Here is an 18,715-nt window from a genome sequence, read left to right as displayed (position 1 = left end):
CAATATGTTACCACAAATACTTGTACACAACTGTGGCTATCAGCGGTATTAATAACAGCCAAATAATGGAATCAACCCAAATGCTCATCAACTGATGCATGGATAAACAAAATGTGGTATATTCACACAATGAAATATTATTCAGCCATAAATGAGGAATGAAGTACTGATTCATGCTGCAACATGGATGAACTTTGAAAATATTATGCAGACAGTAAAGGCCACATATTGTATGATTACATTTATGTCCAGAATAGGCAAATCCATAGAGATGCAGTGGTTGCCAGGGTCTAGGGGGAAAGGTGAATTGGGAGTGACTGCAAATGGGTATGTGGTTTTTTGGGGATGATGAATGTGTTCTGGAATTAGGAGTAATGGTTGCACTTTATGAATATGCCACAGTACTTTACAAGGCAAATTTGATTATATGTGAGTTGTATTCCAATTAAAAAAAAGAATAAGCCAGAATCAGCATTCTGGGTGGTGAACCTGAAGTAAAGGATGAGTGAGATTATGCCTTGACTATTAGTAATGCCAACTTCTGCATGAGGCTTTGTTTTTCCTCCATGAACATGGGTGATGAATATATATATTCATTTATACGTAAATTTAGATGTTGTCCCATTGTCCATATACATGGAAGAAAAACAAAACTTCTCTCACAAGTAAAATATTCTCTGAAAACATTGTTTCCTATTCATTGGTAAAATAGAAAGAGCCAGATCTCCTTTTTCCCTCAGCAGAAAATCACTAAGCCATCAGGACTGTGAAGATGACAGTCTAGCTTTTCTGATATCATCCAAAAATCTCTCTAAAAAGATCGCAAAAAAAAAAAAAAATCATAACCTCACTCCTGGGGATTGTTGCTACTCAGTGTGTTCTAATACTGGCAGCATCAGCATCACCTAGGATATACCCCAGACCTACTGAATCAGAAACTTCATGTTTTCACAAGACTTGCAGATGACTGTGATGCATGCTAAAGTTTGAAAAGCACTGATCTAGAGAATTAACAACTAGGAAGGGTCACAAGTTTATGCTAATTTTTTAATATTAAGTATTTGGATACTTCACATGTAGCAAGTAAGTTAAGCATAATACTGTCTCCCCTACTATCCATAGACTGGTAATTTTGAGTACACTTCGCACCCAGATCTTGGTTTCTAAATGCCCATCTTCATTATGTGGATCCAAGGCTCTGTGCTAGTCTTGTAACTTTACCTTCGACATTATTTTAAAATAAAAAATTTTTAATATTTCAATTAAAAAAGATGAAAGATGACCTGAAACGAACACACAAAAATCACACAAGTTTTCCAAAACTGATGATATGGAACTCAGACTGAGTGTATTTATTTATTATAATCTCCAAAATAATTTCAGTTGGTACAACTGCTTAAAACCACATCACTGTCAGGCTCAATTTAATTACAACCAAGCAATTCACAAAAACACTTTAAGCAACAAAACATGCTTAATATTTCTTTGAGAAAGTCCTTCAAATATGTGTACAGCATTACTGGGCGTTAACACAAAACTTTTAAAAGATGACCCTTACATGCCCAATTTCTGAACCCCTTCTGTTGTGACATCTGTGAAAGGCTAATTTAACCAATCCTTCCACGCCTCCAAGTAAAGCCCTTCATGGTGCAATCTGCCTTTCTCTTAAATTTTAAAGAATATTCTAGATCATTCCTTAGGAAAGTGAAACAACCTATGCACAATTCTGGGGGGAAAACAAGCTGCTTAGACTTTTTATTTTTATATTATACACTTCAATTATGGCTTACTTATTAAACACTTTTTAAAATTTATGTTACATTTTAAAAAGTACCAGCTAGAGAGGACAGAAATACAAAATATTTATCAGCACGTTAGGTTCTCCTGAAATCACAGTTTTCTGGATAAATGCATGCAGCCTCACTAAACGCTTTTTACTATGTATTACACATAGCTTAGAAAGAACTTTAATATTTTGGCCTGTAATTTTCGTGTCTTCAATAGTATTTTGCTTTATTCCTTTAATAGTGCTAACCTCTTTCTTTTAAAAATTTATCTTTTTTATAGATACGACTCTCACTGTGAATTTTCAACACCATAGCCTGAACTTGGTTATGAAAAATATCTAACATCTGCAACTTCAGCTGGTTATACTAGGGGGAGAGGGGTCACCATAATTTTATTATACCTTGTATTAACAATAAACCTTCTCACAGAGAAGACAATACTTTAAATACCTTAAATCATATTTACAACAATAAAATTCACATTTCATGCTTTAGTGAGACACGTAAATCATCCATAAGATAGTCCTCCTAGTTTATTGGAATAGAGCCCTTCTGTACCTGGCCTTCTGCTGTGTGCCAGATATAAAGCTCTTGATGCTATGAAAATAGCAAACTTATGCCATCCTCCTATCAAGTAGAAAAACTGAGGGTACGTCTTCCCAGCCATCAAGCTGTAACCGAAATCCTGTATCATAGCGAGATGGCAACCAATGTGCTTCAGACCTCGGGACCCATAGGAATCAACTTGATTGTTTGAAAAGTGCCCAAAAGCCAGGATATTCTCTACTGTGCATTGTTGAATGAAGAGGGCCCTTCTGAGCACGGCTAAAGAGTTCACTTATGTGTCTATTGCACAGGGTCATAGAAGCTTCCAGAAATAGTGCTGTATTTCTTTCCTTCACTACTATATACATTTTTCTGACAAGTTCAGTGTTTCATTGGGAAATGTGACTTGCAGGGAGCTCTGCTTTGGGGCAGGTCCAGCCCTGCCACTCCCACCAACCTCGTCCACCAGTAAGACACTCTCTGAGTCCTGCCCCTGTGAGGAGTCTGAGGTTTCTGATATTCGCAGAGTCCTAAGTGATGTGCTGTCTGTTTGGCTCAGGCCCATGCTAGGCACACCCGGAAGCAAATTCCTGCCTCCAAGGCTATTTTCACTGAGGTCTGGCATGTAAAGGAGGGTCTGAGACGTGCTGCTGACCTCCTTCAGCTCCCGGGAGAAAAAAGTGCGAGAGTGGCTGGACATGGCAGAGGATGTCCTTCTACTGTCTGAGCAGTGCTGCCCCGAACGCTCTCTGCGCGAACCCCCGATGCGGCAGAAGAGGCATTTGATCTTCTCTATCGCTTTACTGAGCACTGTCTTCCGCAGGAGGATGTATATCCAGGGATCCAGAATGGGGTTCACAGCAGCAATTCGGATGGCCTGCAAATCTGGGTTTTTGCTGATCACTCGCTCCAAATTTGGCTGATATAACTGGTTGATGAACACCCGCACCTGTGTAAATGAGATGCCCACATTTTAGTGGTTATCATTAAGCAACTGGGAGAAACATTTTTATGTAACGTCTAACTTAGTAACATTAGGTAGCTGCCCTCTTTTCTGTTAATAAGTGCCAGGAAAAGAGCAGCATACACAATTAGCTTCAGAAGAACCACCGATTAACATTTATGTTTCAAGTCAGGGTAACTTTAATATATTTGTAACTACCTTATGAATATCTTCCCAAGATCAAAGAGGGTATAAAAGAATGCAATGTGTGTACAGGTAACATATGCATGAAGTTCCCTGGAGAAGAATTTTATTAACTTCATTTCTGTGAGTGCTTTCAAGTTTTTGTAATTCTAATGAAGTATCTTTTTTTCCCCAATAGGCACTCATTTCCTTTATGCCAGTTGGCTTTGTATATATTTAAATGAAACTTATTTTGGAAGTCAACTAATCATCTAATCACAGAAATTTATTTTAGGATCTAGAAAGAATAGCCTAGAAACTTTTAAACCAATATCTGAATCTAGTATCATCTAGAATGACCAGAGAATAGTTTTTATTTTCTCTATATGAATCTGTTCCCCGATTATAATAATCATCTAGTGTTATCAACTCTTCCTTCAAAAATCTTTTCTATAAGCTAACTATATGTCAAGAAATAAATAAAGACAATAAATGAAAAGAAGAAAAAAAGAAAACCTTTCCCTTTTTCCCTCTAACTGCATTCCTCACCTGGGTAACTGTATCAACCACCAAACTAGCTTTCCCACCTCCGATTTCTGTTCTTTCCAATCCATCCTCCAAACTACCACCAGGAGGTTATTTCTAAAATGCAGATCTGATTATGCTACTTGGCTGCTAAACCTTCACTGGCTCCCTGCTGCCTGGGAACTATAGTTTTGCTCAACAACTGCCACTCAGGGAATCCATCCCTCCTTTGTGTCTCTGGAGCATTTGAGCCAGTAAACAGCCAAGAGCACTCTGGACAGCCCAACAGGGATGACAACTCATTCTAGTGCAGTTTGAGCTATTCAAGGGAAGGGGCACGCTGCCAGCCCAGCACAAGCCGGATGGCATGAATGAAGTAAACACAAGGAGACCCTAACAACCTTTTTGCTGTTGTGAAGTCTTATTTTTGACAGTTAAACGTTTTTGCTCTTACCGTAATCACTTATTTACTCATATTCTTTCATGCATTTAATCATTTAATAGTAAGCCTTTATCGTGTGTTAGGCATTGTGATAGGTTCTGGGCACAAAAAGTTGCATTAAAGACCAAACAACACTTGAAGGCAGAGAGTAACCTCCAGCGTGCAAAACAGGAAGGTAGATCAACTATTGCTGGGGATAAATGACGAGAGCCATTTACAGGGGGCACAGCTAACCCAGACCTGGAGGGGAAGGCATCAGAAGATGCTTCCTGTGGGAGAGGAGCTTGGACTGAGTTTTGATGGATGAGTGGGAGTTTGCTGAATTTAGAAGGAAGGACATAGCATTTTATTTTATTTATTTTTGGCTGCGTTGGGTCTTTGTTGCTGCGCACGGGCTTTCTCTAGTTGCAGCAAGCAGGAGCTACTCTTCTGCTGCGGTGCGCAGGCTTCTCGTTGTGGTGGCTTCTCTTGTTGCGGAGCACGGGCTCTAGGCACGCCCGCTTCAGTAGTTGTGGCTCGCAGGCTCAGTAGTTGTGGCTCGCAGGCTCTAGAGCACAGGCTCAGTAGTTGTGGCGCATGGGCTTAGTTGCTCTGTGGCATGTGGGATCTTCCTGGACCAGGGCTCAAACCCATGTCCCCTGCACTGGCAGGCGGATTCTCAGCCACTGCACCACCAGGGAAGCCCAGACATTGCATATAGAATTACTCTATTTAAAATGCCAAGTCATGGAAGAATGAAATGATATGCCAACTTCTGGGAACTTCAGATGACTCAATGAAAAGAGTATGAATTTGTGTAAACTGAAGGAAGACTATCATTTTATTCCTTAGAGGTAAAAGCACTTGTTAGTTTTTTCTCTTTTTAAAAAATTGAAGTATAGTTGATGTACAATGTTATGTGAATTACAGGTGTACAATACAGTGAGTCACAATTTTTAAAGGTTACACTCCATTTATAGTTATCATACAATATTGGCTGTATTCCCTGTGTTGTACAATATATTCTTGTACCTTATTTAATACCTAATAGCTTGTACCTCTTAATCCCCTACCCCTTTGTTGCCCCTCCCCCTTCCCTCTCCCCACTAGTAACCACTAGTTTGTTCTCTATACCTGTGAGTCTGCTTCAAAAAAGTACTTGTTAAATGTACACTTTCACATTTACTCCTGAAGAGCAGATCTCAGAAGCTCTCATCATAGGAAAAACATCTTGTAATTATGTGTGCGGATAGATGTTAATTAGACTTATTGTGGTGATTATTTTGTAATATATAAAAATATTGAATCCTTATTCTGTGCACCTGAAACAAATATATATCAATTATATCTCAATAAATAAATATGTGTGTGTGTGTATATATATATATATAAATTCAAAAAAACCCCAGAATTTTTCTCTTAAAGGATGATGATGATGATGATGTCTGGGTCTTACTTTTAATTCCACCAGGATCTTTTATATAAAAATCTCATTGTAATGCATATAAAAATAGTGGTTTTAAGATAACTGCCATCTGTCTTTAGTAATTATTTGATAATTATTATTGCCTTCAGTAATTATTTAAGGTTAGGGAGAAGTAAGAAGTGAGTCTCACAGCCAAGGAGGATGCATTAAAAACCATTAAAAGAAGAAAGAACTCATAAAAACATAGCTGGAGCCATTTAATTAGGGACAAATATCTCTAACTTTAATAAGAATTGATGACACTGCCACTTTGCCATACAGTATAATAATTAATGTTCATGGTGTATGAGTCACTAAGAATAGGGATATTTTAGAAAGATTTATAACAAATTGGATAAAAATGTCTAAAATGTGTAAATAAATTTCATTAATCTGCAAAACTCAACTTATATGAAACATTTCTAGATGATGCTATAGATCAGTGAGGTGTAACTGCATTTCTGTTTCTTCCTACACTGGAGTTTAGACCTCAATCAACCACAGGCTTATAATCCTTTATCAAGAAGTTGTTATTGTTTTGTTATTCATTTGTTTTGTTTTGTTTTTTGTTGTAAAACCTGAACTGACTAGACCATGAAGTGATTTATAATTTTATTTATTCTACTTAATGTGAATATTCCTATGTTTTGCTCCAGAGGTCCTGTTCCAGTTCTGATGGGGATATTACATTTTATACATTTATACATTTAGTATATTACTAAATTACTCTTCTAAAAGCCAAGAAGTTCTGAATTTAAAACACATCTGGTGCTAAATGTTTTGAATAAGCAATTGCAGTCCTGCAAATCTCATAGAATAATGCGGTCACATGGCTCTAAGATGAAATTATTACCTTGATCTCTGGAAGACAGCTAAATAAAAACTGAACTAGAATGAACAGCAGTATATGATGACTACTCTTAAAATACTATTAGAAACCGTGTTTGGTTAAATGATACTATCAAGACAAAGGATGACTGGTTTTCTATCCTTTCAAAAACCAGTGAAACAAAGCATCTTGGTTTCCTCCCACCATACTCTTTATTGAGGTTCTCAGCCGCGCCTGGGCATCGAGATTCCCTCAGGTCTACGGACCTTTTCTCAGATGAAGTGTTACAGAAACCTGGACGTTTTGAGAATCTTATTTAGATTCCCCACCCTGTTGGTGGGCGATTTTGGTCTGGGGCCCAGGTCTCCAGATGATTTCCATGTTGCTTTTTCTGCTTTAAGGCCGGCTGGCCTTCTGTTTAAGAATTATTTCCTGACAAGGGAATTATTGGTAAAAACCATGAGATCTATATTTTACTCTCACACAGTAGGTTCCTAAGGGTAAAAGAAAGGATAGATTTAAATCTGTTAGTATCAGGCCCTCCCTGGTGTATAGTAGCCTCTAGTGAAAAACCCAAGGCAGGATTTGTGCGAATTTGAGACTTCCAACCTCTAGGTGGCAGTGTTGCTCCACTTGGGAGTTTTTGGTCCCACAGGCCGCTTAAGAAGCGTTTTGCAGGCTTCCCTGGTGGCGCAGTGGTTGAGAATCTGCCTGCTCAATGCAAGGGAACACACGGGTTCGAGCCCTGGTCTGGGAAGGTCACACATGCCGTGGAGCAGCTAGGCCCGTGAGCCACAACTACTGAGCCTGCGCCTCTGGAGCCTGTGCTCCGCAACAAGTGAGGCCGCGATAGTGAGAGGCCTGCGCACCCGCGATGAAGAGTGGCCCCCGCTTGCTGCAACTAGAGAAAGCCCTCGCACAGAAACGAAGACCCAACACAGCCAAAAACAAATAAATAAATTAATTTAAAGAAAAAGAAGTATTTTGCCCAGCCACCTCCAAGACCCTCTTTCAGAACAGAATCTTGGTTAATTCTAAACTTTGCATTTCTCAAAAAATTTTTTTTTCAAATTTTTAACATAGAAATGTTTTGTTGCTAGTTGTTTCTCCCACCGCTTCCTCTAGGGAAACATGGTTACTACTGAAAGGAGGAAGAATTTTGAACAGCTGAAATGGATATAGAAGGAATGAAATTTGTAGCTATTTAAGGGAATGTAATATTAGGAGTTACCATACAATTTTTAAATTCCCATGACCTTTCAGAAAAGTCAGAGTGTTGTAAAAAAATTAATAATGGACTTACATAATCAAAGGTGACGAGAGGCAAGGAAAGAATCATCTTTGTGGCTCACTTCATATTCAGCAGTAATTAATTCTGACTACTGTTAAGGGAATGAAAGAGCCTTATTTCAGAGTTCCATGGTCGGGGGTGGGCGGGGGGGGGGCAGTGCTTACAATTAATACAAGCTACTGAACCTGGTCATTTAATGTCTTCTCAGGAAAGGAGACCTCACGGGGTAGCAGAAACATGAGTTTGAAAAGCAACATTCCAAATTCAGGTAAAAACATTCTCAAAAGTTGGTCAAATCATTGGAAAAAAATCAAGATGAAAGAGTTTTCCTTTGCAGCATGTTCTCAATGGAGACTGACTTTAAGTAGAGAAAAAGAAGGCAAAAAAGAACAAAATGCCCACGCACTTCATAAGGTTTGAAAAAAACACAGCCATCTCTGCCTCACTTTAAAGGCTACTTGATTTGCTCTGCCGAAAGGGGGGAAACCCCAGATTAAGATGGGACCATCCACAGCAGGACTTAAGTGTCGTGTAGGGAGGGGAAAGCACTTTTCTGCAATTCTTGTCCAATGGGCTCTTGTTACACAAATAAACATGTTCAGGCAGTTTTCAGTTTTGGAAGAGTGTGCTGCTGAGAAAACTGAACCTCTGAGTCGGAGGCGGGCGGGGGAACACCTTAAAAGAATTCACTGAATACAAACAACACATACAGTCTCTTGCAATTTTAAAAGTTAGTCTATTTTTCAGTAGCTGCAGATTTGCGCCTGTGGCTTCTTGTTAAAATTGGCATACACGACAATATTCTAAACTTCTCAAAGATGACTAGACATTAGGATTCAGGAGCATTGGAACATAACTTGGAGAAAAGATGATAAATTCAAAATTAGATGTGATGACACGAAAGCTATAAGGGAGGCTACATGTTGTAAAGATAAATGCCCACGTTCTGTTCAAATCCTGGCCCTGCTCCGTAAAGAATTTATGAGCAAATTATGAAAGGGCTTAGTACAAGTATGTGGAGGCTTGGCCACTGTGGGATATACCAATAATTTTTAAACCACAGCTTAGAGGTAGCTTTGGGGTATATAGTTAATGACACGGTATCAAAAACACATACTTCCTGTTTAAGAATTAACTTGTTGGCGGGGAATGTCTAATTGAAAAAGAATGTTGAAATTTTGATTAGACTGATTTGGTAGTTGACTGTCGAGGTAGAAATGTTTTCCAACAAATGACAAGAACCTGTAACTGGATTTGTGTGTGTGTGCTCCTTGTTCTGTTCTGAGCACATAAAAGGAGTGATCTATGTGTGCTCAGTTATCTAACTGCCCTGTGAAGAGTCCAAAATTGACACAGCTGTTACTAGAAATGCTTACCTTTTTTTTTTTTTAATTTAGTGACAAAAAAAATCTCTAAGTAAAGGAGAGTGGAGAGAGTGCTTGGCTGTGTGGTGGAGTGAGAGCTCTGTTCTCCTTCCTTCTGCCTCACTAACTGGCCATTTAACTGCAGGTGAATTGCCTCGTCTCTATAGGTCAGGTCTGTACATTGAAAATTTATTTCTGCAGTGTTTGTTTTTTTAAACTCTAACTTTCAACATTCTAATAGGAGCCTGCAAGAATCACTTCAGCTCTGGGGGAAAAATATCTTATTAGCAGATGTTCCATAACCAAGCCTTGACAGGTCAGCACAGCATGGTGAAAGGAACATTAGACTAGGACTCACCCACAGCCACCCAGGAAGTAGCATGATATAGTCTTCCTCTGCAGTTGAGGAATCCTAGAGCTTTTTTTAAGACTCAGATGAGATGCAGGGAAAACACCTTACTTTTACGTGCTGCTTTGCAGTCTTCAAGGTACTTACTACTGCTGGGTCTGCAATTTTATGTTATGGCTAAAAACCTGCTTTGGGGCATTGCTATTTTTTAATTTAGCCAAATATATTTGAAAACAATAATCAGATCCTTCATGTTCTGCTGTAATAGTGCCTGGATTTATGGTATTCCTCGTGTACCTCTAGATGTGATTTTTACGCATCTGAAACCCCATCAGTTGTTTTAAGATTCCAATTTCAGTCTGCCTACAGTAAACAAAAATCTACACAGCTTTCCTCTGCTCTAATAAACCTTTGCTGATCAGATGCTGATGAAGTCTTTATGCAGACAACTAGTTTATAGTAAGGAAACAAATAAACACTCACAGGAAGCTATTTTCCTGAAGACCTAAGTTTCACCAGTCCCAGGCAGAAGATGAATCAAATTGGCCATTCTGCCCTTAACAGAGATGAATGCTTGCTACTTCAAAGTAAGAAGAAAGAAAATAAAAGAAACGAGTAAGCAATAAATACTGCCATGGCTTGCCTGTGCATGGGGGGAAAATGCCTTTTCAAATCCTACAGTGTAACTGTTTAGCCCTGAGGCAAAAGATTGGATTATAATCATTATCGTAACATTAGTAACTGCAAAATTAGGCACCAGACGTTGATCCAGCTGCAGCATTTAACACCAGGACCTTAGGAAGCTGTCTCACATATTTCTAAAGAATTCAATCCCTTTTATTATCTTAAGCATAGATTCTTTCATTTCTTTAGCTTCTCTTGTATTTTAAAAACCAGAGCCTAGTTATAAATAGAATAGACAAAATAACAACCACCGCCTTCCCACAAAACCTTGTCATGTAATGTTCCCTGTCCATTGTATTTACATCTTTTCTGTTCATTGTTTATGACTCGCTTTAGAAAATTTTGCAACTTCAGCACAGTTCCTTATATATCCACAACTAATTTTCCAACCTTTCTCAAATTTCCATTCCAAGTTCTATTTATGCAACATATATATTTTGGATAACAAATTAAAATTTACTTTTGATCCTAAATTCAATATCAACTGCCCTCTAAGAGCCACTGTAGTTTTTCCTTCCCTGGTGTCCAAAAGATAAAAAATGTGGGTCCTTTGCAGTGATTGCTTGTTTTCCTTATATGTTGTGAGTCACGCTTTGCTAAACTGTACATAAACTGTATTTGCTCTATTATTTCCAAAGCATTTTAAATGTTTCGAAGGGTTTGATTTGCCTCAGATAGGATTAGCAACCAACTTTATTTGATAAAGTTAAAAGAGATGCTTCATTAGTTTCCTTAGAACTGAAGATAGATCTATTTTAAATGTCAAAGTTCAGAAACTTTCAACTTAAATTACAATATGAATAAGAGAAACGTGAAAAACAAGAAAGTTGTAAAAATAACCCAAGGAAGGCTACGGTTGTGGATGTTTCTCTTTTAATTCTTTCAGTAATTTCTAAACTGTGGCTGGGTGAGTAGTACAATGACACCATTCTTATCATGAATTTACAATTAAATTGATTCTGAAATTAGATTTTAGTGGCCAAAACTAAAGGCTAAAAACTGAAGCTGCCATTACTTGTACGAATCCGTATTACTTACAAAGGTATGTCCATATGATTACTTCTCAGCTGAGCCATTGTCAATTTTCAGGGTAAAATGACTTAATATCTACTACTTGATACTGACTTTATATAGAGTATAGTCCCTGTTAGTTAAAATGTGGTTAATTTGCAAACCACACATACAGCTCCTATAATTTCTTGCCTCTTACTTCTCAAATAATGTCAAAGGCTTTGTGATAAATGGCCCTGCACCATTGGGTCAGATCTGCTATTTCAGCCCATAAGAGGCTTGAAGAAAACAATTCATCTGTGACTGTGCGGTAATCAACAGCTTCACATGCTTATCTCCAACCAAAACACATTTTAAAAGTATGTGCATGTTGCTAAGCTTCTAGCTCTAATTCGTCAGTTCCTTCAAGTGCATGTTCTGCAAACAACAACAACTCACTTTGGCATTTACTGTTCTGTAAAACATAACGCAGAGGCCACAGAAGGAAGCCCCAGCAGGAGCAGAGCTGTTTCTTCCAAAATCTCACTTTATTCTGAGTTGCCATTACAAACAGTAAAATATATTTATGTGGCTCAATCAATTCTGTAAATTATACTGGGTCCTGCAATGGTTTAAAGGCCCTTCTGGCCAATTATATTTACTTCTGTTTACACAAATTGGCAAGAAGCTGTTGTATGCTGGCTCTCAGCCACCTCGAAGTTCCTTCCATTTACAGTCAATTTTACGAGAGATATAATATTTTTATATTAAAGATCCCCGAACGGCATTAATAAGGGAAAAGAAGGAATAATAATCTGTTACATTTATTTTCTTTTGCTCCCAGTCAGCATAAAAAAAACCCCAAACTTTTTTGAGTTGATAGTTTAGAATTTCCAGGAATGAGGTGTTTTGAGAGATGGAAAAACTCAGAACTAGTTGCTTTCAAGAGAAACTCTAGATACAGTAGTATGTGCATATGCCCATGGGTTTCTAGTGCAAACAGAGAACTAGGTAGGCTTTCAACCTTCCTGCTTATGACATTTTAAAACACTTTGAAAGTTAATCCAAAGGCAATTTTAAAGAAGGTGGTGTCCTGAAAATAAAGTGTACCAAAACTCAAATACACACACTGCTGCGAAGGCCAAAATTACAAGCGTTCTAGGAGGGAGACATGACGTAATAGAAGAGAAGCAGGGTTTGGAGTCAGAAGGGTCTGAGGTTCATTTCAAGCGGCAAGGCTTTGGCTTGGCAATAAGTAAGATGGCCATCTCTAAAACCCCATTTCTCTAGAAAGGCACTGTACCTCTCACAGCTGAGGATTCGAATTCAATACCCCATGTACATCAGCCTGCCCTTAATATGCCCCCTGAGAAACCTTGCTTTCCTGGCCCCTAGAGAGAATGACGGAACCCGAGTCTGGACCATGCCTGTGTAGGGCCACATATGCACTGCAATGTGCTTCCCACCATGGTAAAGAGCAGGGAGTGCAGCTTGACAGACTAGCTCTGCTGGATTATTTTAAGCAAGTCACTCCCTGTGTAAAGTGAAGGAGTTAGACTAGACCAAAATGCATCCAATGTCCCTTCTAGCTCTAAAATTCTACATAAGCTACCAAAAAAACCGACATAAATAAAAACCCCACTATTGTAAGAAGTGTACACCAAAGAGATCACCACCTGATGTTTCGGATTCTGCCCTAGACAGTGCAGAGGACGGGGCTAAGTCACACTACAACGGTTTCCCCTCCGCATCTGACAGAGTGCGGCCGGTGTTCCCGGAAGGCTGAAGACCAGTGTCAGGCAGCAAGGGTTAGGGGGCTGTCCCGAGAGAGTGAGTGAGTGAGTGAGAGAGAGAGAGAGAGAGAGAGAGAGGAGAGGGAGAGAGAGAGGAGAGGGAGAGAGAGAGGGAGGGAGAGAGAGAGGGAGAGAGAGAGTGAGAGAGAGAGTGAGAGAGAGAGAGAGAGGGAGAGAGAGAGAGAGAGAGAGGGAGAGAGAGAGGGAGAGAGAGAGAGAGAGAACCCGGCTTTCGGGGAAGGAAACGGCGATGTAGGGGAAAGGCACCTGCTGCATCTCTTTAGCGACGGGGCCTAAAAAGAGGTCGGGGCTGCTCTGAGAAGCAGACCGTGCAGATCCAGCCCCGACCTGGAGGAGACGCGTTGGTGGCCGAGGAATGAGAGGAAGAGGAGGGAGCGGGAGATGGAGGAGGGAGGTGGATGCAGGAAAAGGGCCAAGTGGAGCCCTGGCCCCAGCCACTCACCACAAGCGGGATGGAGCAGATCAGTACCACTAGGGAGGTGGCGATGAGTAAGATGACCATCTGGATCTCGGCGCCCGCGATGCGGCGGAAGCTCCGGCGGCGGCGAAAGTCGCTGAGGCGCGGCAGGGCGGGGGAGGCGGCGGCCGAGGAGCCCCGGCAGGCGGCCTGGACCACGGCGGCGGTCGCGTGGTGCTGCTCGGTGCCCAGCGAGGTGCGGCGCATGAACTGACGGTGCATGCGGAGCAGCGCGCCGCACACGAGCACGTTGCAGAGCACGGTGGCGAGAATGAGGAAGGAACTGAAGCCCGCGTACATGTAGGAGAAGGCGGCGTGCGCCGTCACATTGGTGGTCCAGTCGATGAAGCACCAGGTGTCCGGGTACTGCAGCCGCGAGCTGCCGAGGCCCATGTTGGGCAGCGCGCAGAAGAGCACGTTGGACGCGTAGACCGCGAAGAGCGTGAGGCCCGCCAGCCGCTTGTCCACGTAGTGGCTGTAGAAGTAGGCGTGGTTGATGGCCAGGTAGCGCTCGATACTCATGGCACAGATGATGCTGAGCCCCGACAGGCCGAAGAAGAGCAGGATGAAGGTGCTGTACTCGCACAGCGCGGGGCCCCCGGGCCACTGGCCCTTCATGTACGTGGCGATGGTCACCGGGCTCACCAGCAACGTGCCCAGCAGGTCGGTGACCGCCAGCCCGCATACCAATGTGTAGAAAGTCGTCTCCTTTTGCTCTTTGCGCGACTTGCACAGCACCACGATGGCCACCAGGTTGCCCACCACCCCGAATATGAACATAACCGCCGGGATGGTCACTGGGCTGTTCAGTCGGTCGGAGGCCAGGGCGGATGCATTGCTTCCAGGGGTGGCCATGGTGGTGGCCGGCGGTACACTGCCTTGGAGCGCGAGGCTGGGTCTGCGGTTGGTAGGAGAGAGACAAAGACGCGGTGAGCGGAAATTACCACTTGCGAAAAGGTGTCAGACCCGCGCCCAAGAGACAATATGCTGATGAGACCAGGGGAGCAACTCGATCCTACATTGTGGATTGTAGCCACTTACCAACTGCGGCTACCGAAATCTCCAGGCTCCGGATACGTCCTGCCAGCAGCACCACTCTACTGGCATTAATATTTATACGTTAGTACTGCCATTCTCTCCTCCTCCAAGCCAACTCATCCACTGCCAAGATGAACAAGACTTATCTCAAGAGAAAAGTGTTTTGCTCGTTTTCCCGACAGATTCTGAGTCAATAAAAGTCTCACTGAAACCAGGTTACGGAAGATAATTTGGAGAGCGCGCTTTTCCCTCCCTGGCTCGGCTCAGGGGGCGCCCGCCCACCGCTCTCTACCCAGTGCCTCCAACCCTATCTCACCTGTGGTAGCCGCGGAGGTGGCAGCCACGTAAGCCCCCAGGGTCAAGCCTCGGATATCCTGGACACGCCTTCACCCTGCCCTCAGCCTTGCCCCGCTCAGTGTGGAGCTTACCAAGCCTTTGCCTTCTCAGAGCCTGCTCTCGGTGGCTGCCAATTTTCCGGTACAGGGGTCAGAGTGGTCAGCTTTCAAAAACTTGGAGAACCAGAAGGACAGCGAAATGGGTCAGTGAAGCCTGATCTTGGATTTTTTTTTCTTTCTCCTTTCCTTCGTTTCTTCAAAGACGATCCAAGCTTTGCGAAGCCCGCGGGTCTTGTCCGCGGACGGACGGCGCTCAGGTGTACTGCCGCGCGCGCAGGTGGCACCGAGCCTCGATCCCCAGCTCGGGCCGCCTTCTTTCCCAGCCCCAAGGCAGCGCGGGCGGCTACCGGGACTGGCGGCTGCAGCTGAGGCCGCTTTTGGCGCCCTGGGGGCGGCTTGAGGTCCACTCGGCCTGAGGCTCTGACCTGGGGCCGTTCATCTTCCTCTCGCGCTGCCTGTTTGGAGCTCCGCTCTTGCCCTTCCAGCCTCTGTACAAACTTTTCTCCTGCTTCAAGTTTCCCTGGCGGAGGCGGGGCCACACTGTGCGCGGCCCGGGCGCCCATTGGCCAGACCGGGAGGGGGCGGGGCGCGTGCTAGCTCCTCTGCGCGGCGAGGAAGCTCCGCGGGCTGGAGGGAGGGGCTCCGGGCTGCGCGGATCCCACCGCGCCTCGGGGGGCGGCTCCCTGCAGCTTTCCCGCCCTCCAACGAGGTAGGGGAGGGCGTGTTGGAGACTTGGTCCTCTCGCCTCAGGCAGGTGGTGCGGAGAAGCAGTGGTCCGCGGGAACCCTGGGGAAGCCCCAGTGCTCTTCTGTGCACCCTCTTAGGTACTCTGAAGTCGGCATCCAGCGGGGCCAGCTCTGAAACCGGCATCTCTTCTTCCTCACTGCCTCCCGCTCCAAGTGGGCTGTTTCTCGCACCTACATCACGCGGGTCGCAACATCTGGGTGCTGGGAAGGGAGGTCAGCGGCTTAGGACTCTACTTTGGAACGCCCGAGGTGTGTGTGTGCGCGCGCGCGCGCGTGGCCAGGGGAGAAGAAACAGGGTGTGTGCGCGCGTGACCCCGGGTCAGCAGTAGGGTGCGTGCGACGGTTGTGGTGGGTGGATGGGCGGGTGGGCGCCAGGCATGGGCGGGGAAACAACGAAGAATCCCTCTTCTAACCATGAAAGCAGTTAGTTGGCAGCGCCCAGGCCGTGGGCTGCTCTCGGTAGGGCAGTCCCAGGCAAAAAATAGGAGCCGGCACAGCAACCGCTCCCGGCGCAGGTGGCAGAGCCCTGCGACTGCGGAGAGGTGGCGCGCGGTCCCCCAGGGGAGGGGTAGTGAGGGGGAAGGGCTGCCTGTCTAACCGCGGAGGCCTTTCTCCTCCTCCGGGGAACTTCTCCGCCTGGTGACAATGGTTAGACTGAGCTTCGTGTCTTGGCCCTGTTACGTTCGTGTTTAGATACCTTCAACACGAATCCTTGGAAAGGCTGATGCAGAGCGAGACTGGGATTTGAAAGTTTTTCGAGTAAAGGAATCAACTCTAACCCTGGTCAACTCTTGGAAAAGCCCAATTGCTCTACCTTTTTACTTTGAATTACACTATAATTTCTTCTGTGATGGGAACAGTTTTTTTGACGACGCGTTATTCACTTCTTTCTGTTCTACCTCCTGAAGTAAGAACTGAAAACTAAAAAAAGTGATTGTAAAACTTTATGGCATAATTATAACTGCTTCACCATTTTTTTTTTTAAACCATGAAGTGAGATTGTGTGAGCCTTTACAATTTCAGTTCCTAAGAAAACCTCTTTCCAGGGGTTGTATACATGTATTTTAACATATTGCATCTCCTCACAGGGTAGGTAAATAACTTGATTCTTCTTATGATGAGCAGGCACTTATGCCTTAAATATTATTTCATGAATGAACAAACCTAAGAATTTATCTGGTTCTCCAGTTATTCTCAAATGACACAGTAACAAATAAGTAATAGGAGAAACAAAAGAGGGCATTCCAGATTTCAACTAGTTACAGGACATATTAGAATTGAATTTACACATTTTGTGTAAGGTACCATGTGGATATATTGATACATCACTCTGTTGTTTGTATTGTTTCCTCATGAATATCAGGGATTCAGGAAGAAAAACACATTTGTTAGCCAGTATAAAATAATTGATGGCTATTTGTCAGTTTCTCGGAGTCTTAATCATCACTATAACCACTCCTGTTTTCTGTGCTTTCCATGAGTAGTAAGCTCTCGGATTGTGTCAGCACTGAAATCAAATCAACACTAGAAAAAGGAAACTGCACCTTCTAACCCCCAGTCTTCTCTGACCACATTGTATCACTATTACCCTGTCAGGTGGTTGTCAGTCACAATATGAAGACAAAGTGGGAAGTTCCACTTATAATCAATCACTTTCTGCTAATAAAAATTTTTTTTCCAGTTCTCTTTCCACTTGAAGTTCCTAAAATGGAGAACAAGTAAGATTAGTACTTGTCAACTTTTCACGATGAAAAGTATATTAAATGTAAAAATTTAGGCGCGCTGTTGAGCGAGTTAATATTACAGGTGTTCGCATGTCGTTGATAAACTGGGCTTGTTATCAATAGAGCTGTGCTTCTTACTAGTCCTTTACATTTTATTTCCACAGTAGCTTAGGAAAATGAAAATAAATAAGAATCCAGAATACAAGACTAAAAAAATGTAGGTTTACCTGTAACTTATTTTGGTGCATGATTCTTAAAACTTAAGTTTAGCCTTCAGAAGTAGAAGTTGAAGATTTGGGAAACAAATAATTATTTCATTTTCTTAACTTGAAAAGCTGAGACAGTGTAGTTCAGTTTCCCTCACCCTCTGCCAGGAATCTACATTGCACAAGGAAATGAAGAATCGCCATGATTATGTGGACAATTCTTATCACTGTTTGTATATTTTAATGAAAAGATTTTTTTTCTAAGCATTGTTTGCTATCCTCCCTTGCAGTTGCTGCCTCAGTCCCTATTTCTCTGCACTGGAAGCTCCTAGTTCAGTTCTTTAGAGCTGTCATTAAATCCTCTCTGAAGGTTTGCACTAGTCTAAGAATGGCCTGGCTGATCAGTTTGATTGCGCTCTGCTAGCTGATTACTTGACTACTCTTTTAAGTAAATACCATAAGGGGGGAGCTCGTTTAAAAGCACAGTCTGCTTGTAGGGTACCAACCATGTTCCCTTTGGCTGAATCTTCCTTGGGTCAAAGGAATGGGTAACAAAGGGGCTAATTCCTGGAAGGAAGGCAGCAGGATGAATCACATCTGGCCTGGACCTCCTACTAAGCCGAAGTTGGCCACATCTTAGAGCGTTTCTAAAGCGCTAACATTCACGTAGCAAAGCCTGTGCAAACTGTGTTTGCTCTCTGTCATTCTGGACAGGCTATTACGGATATTCAAAACAGTGAAAAAAGCATCTATCTGGTACAAATAACACAGTGCCTTTGGATACATCTGCCTTCTACACCCTCACCCAGTTGGTTCAGTAAATTAGAAGCATGGCATTAACCTGACCTTGGGCATGAAAAGAGGTCCACGGTTGTGGTTGTGGTCCTAAGGACTGCCCTCCCTTTTTAGTGGTGCATTTCAAATATGCACCTAATTATTTTCATTTTATAAGCATAAA

General features: G+C 42.8%; 1 protein-coding gene across 1 annotated transcript; it reads right to left on the bottom strand.

Annotated features, from left to right (window-relative positions):
• Nucleotides 1-1,326: 1,326 nt before the first annotated feature.
• Nucleotides 1,327-15,557, bottom strand: PTGER4 (prostaglandin E receptor 4). The gene is made up of 3 exons (XM_065874532.1): nt 15,003-15,557; nt 13,634-14,546; nt 1,327-3,282 (listed from the first exon to the last, which is right to left on the bottom strand). The coding sequence occupies exons 2-3, from the start codon at nt 14,501-14,503 to the stop codon at nt 2,692-2,694; spliced, it is 1,461 nt and encodes a 486-aa protein (XP_065730604.1). The 5' UTR covers nt 14,504-14,546; nt 15,003-15,557; the 3' UTR covers nt 1,327-2,691.
• Between the last annotated feature and the right edge of the window lie 3,158 nt (nt 15,558-18,715).

Source organism: Phocoena phocoena, chromosome 3 (assembly GCF_963924675.1).
Source record: "Phocoena phocoena chromosome 3, mPhoPho1.1, whole genome shotgun sequence".
Lineage (NCBI taxonomy): Eukaryota > Metazoa > Chordata > Mammalia > Artiodactyla > Phocoenidae > Phocoena > Phocoena phocoena.
This window is presented reverse-complemented; position numbering and strand designations above follow the sequence as displayed.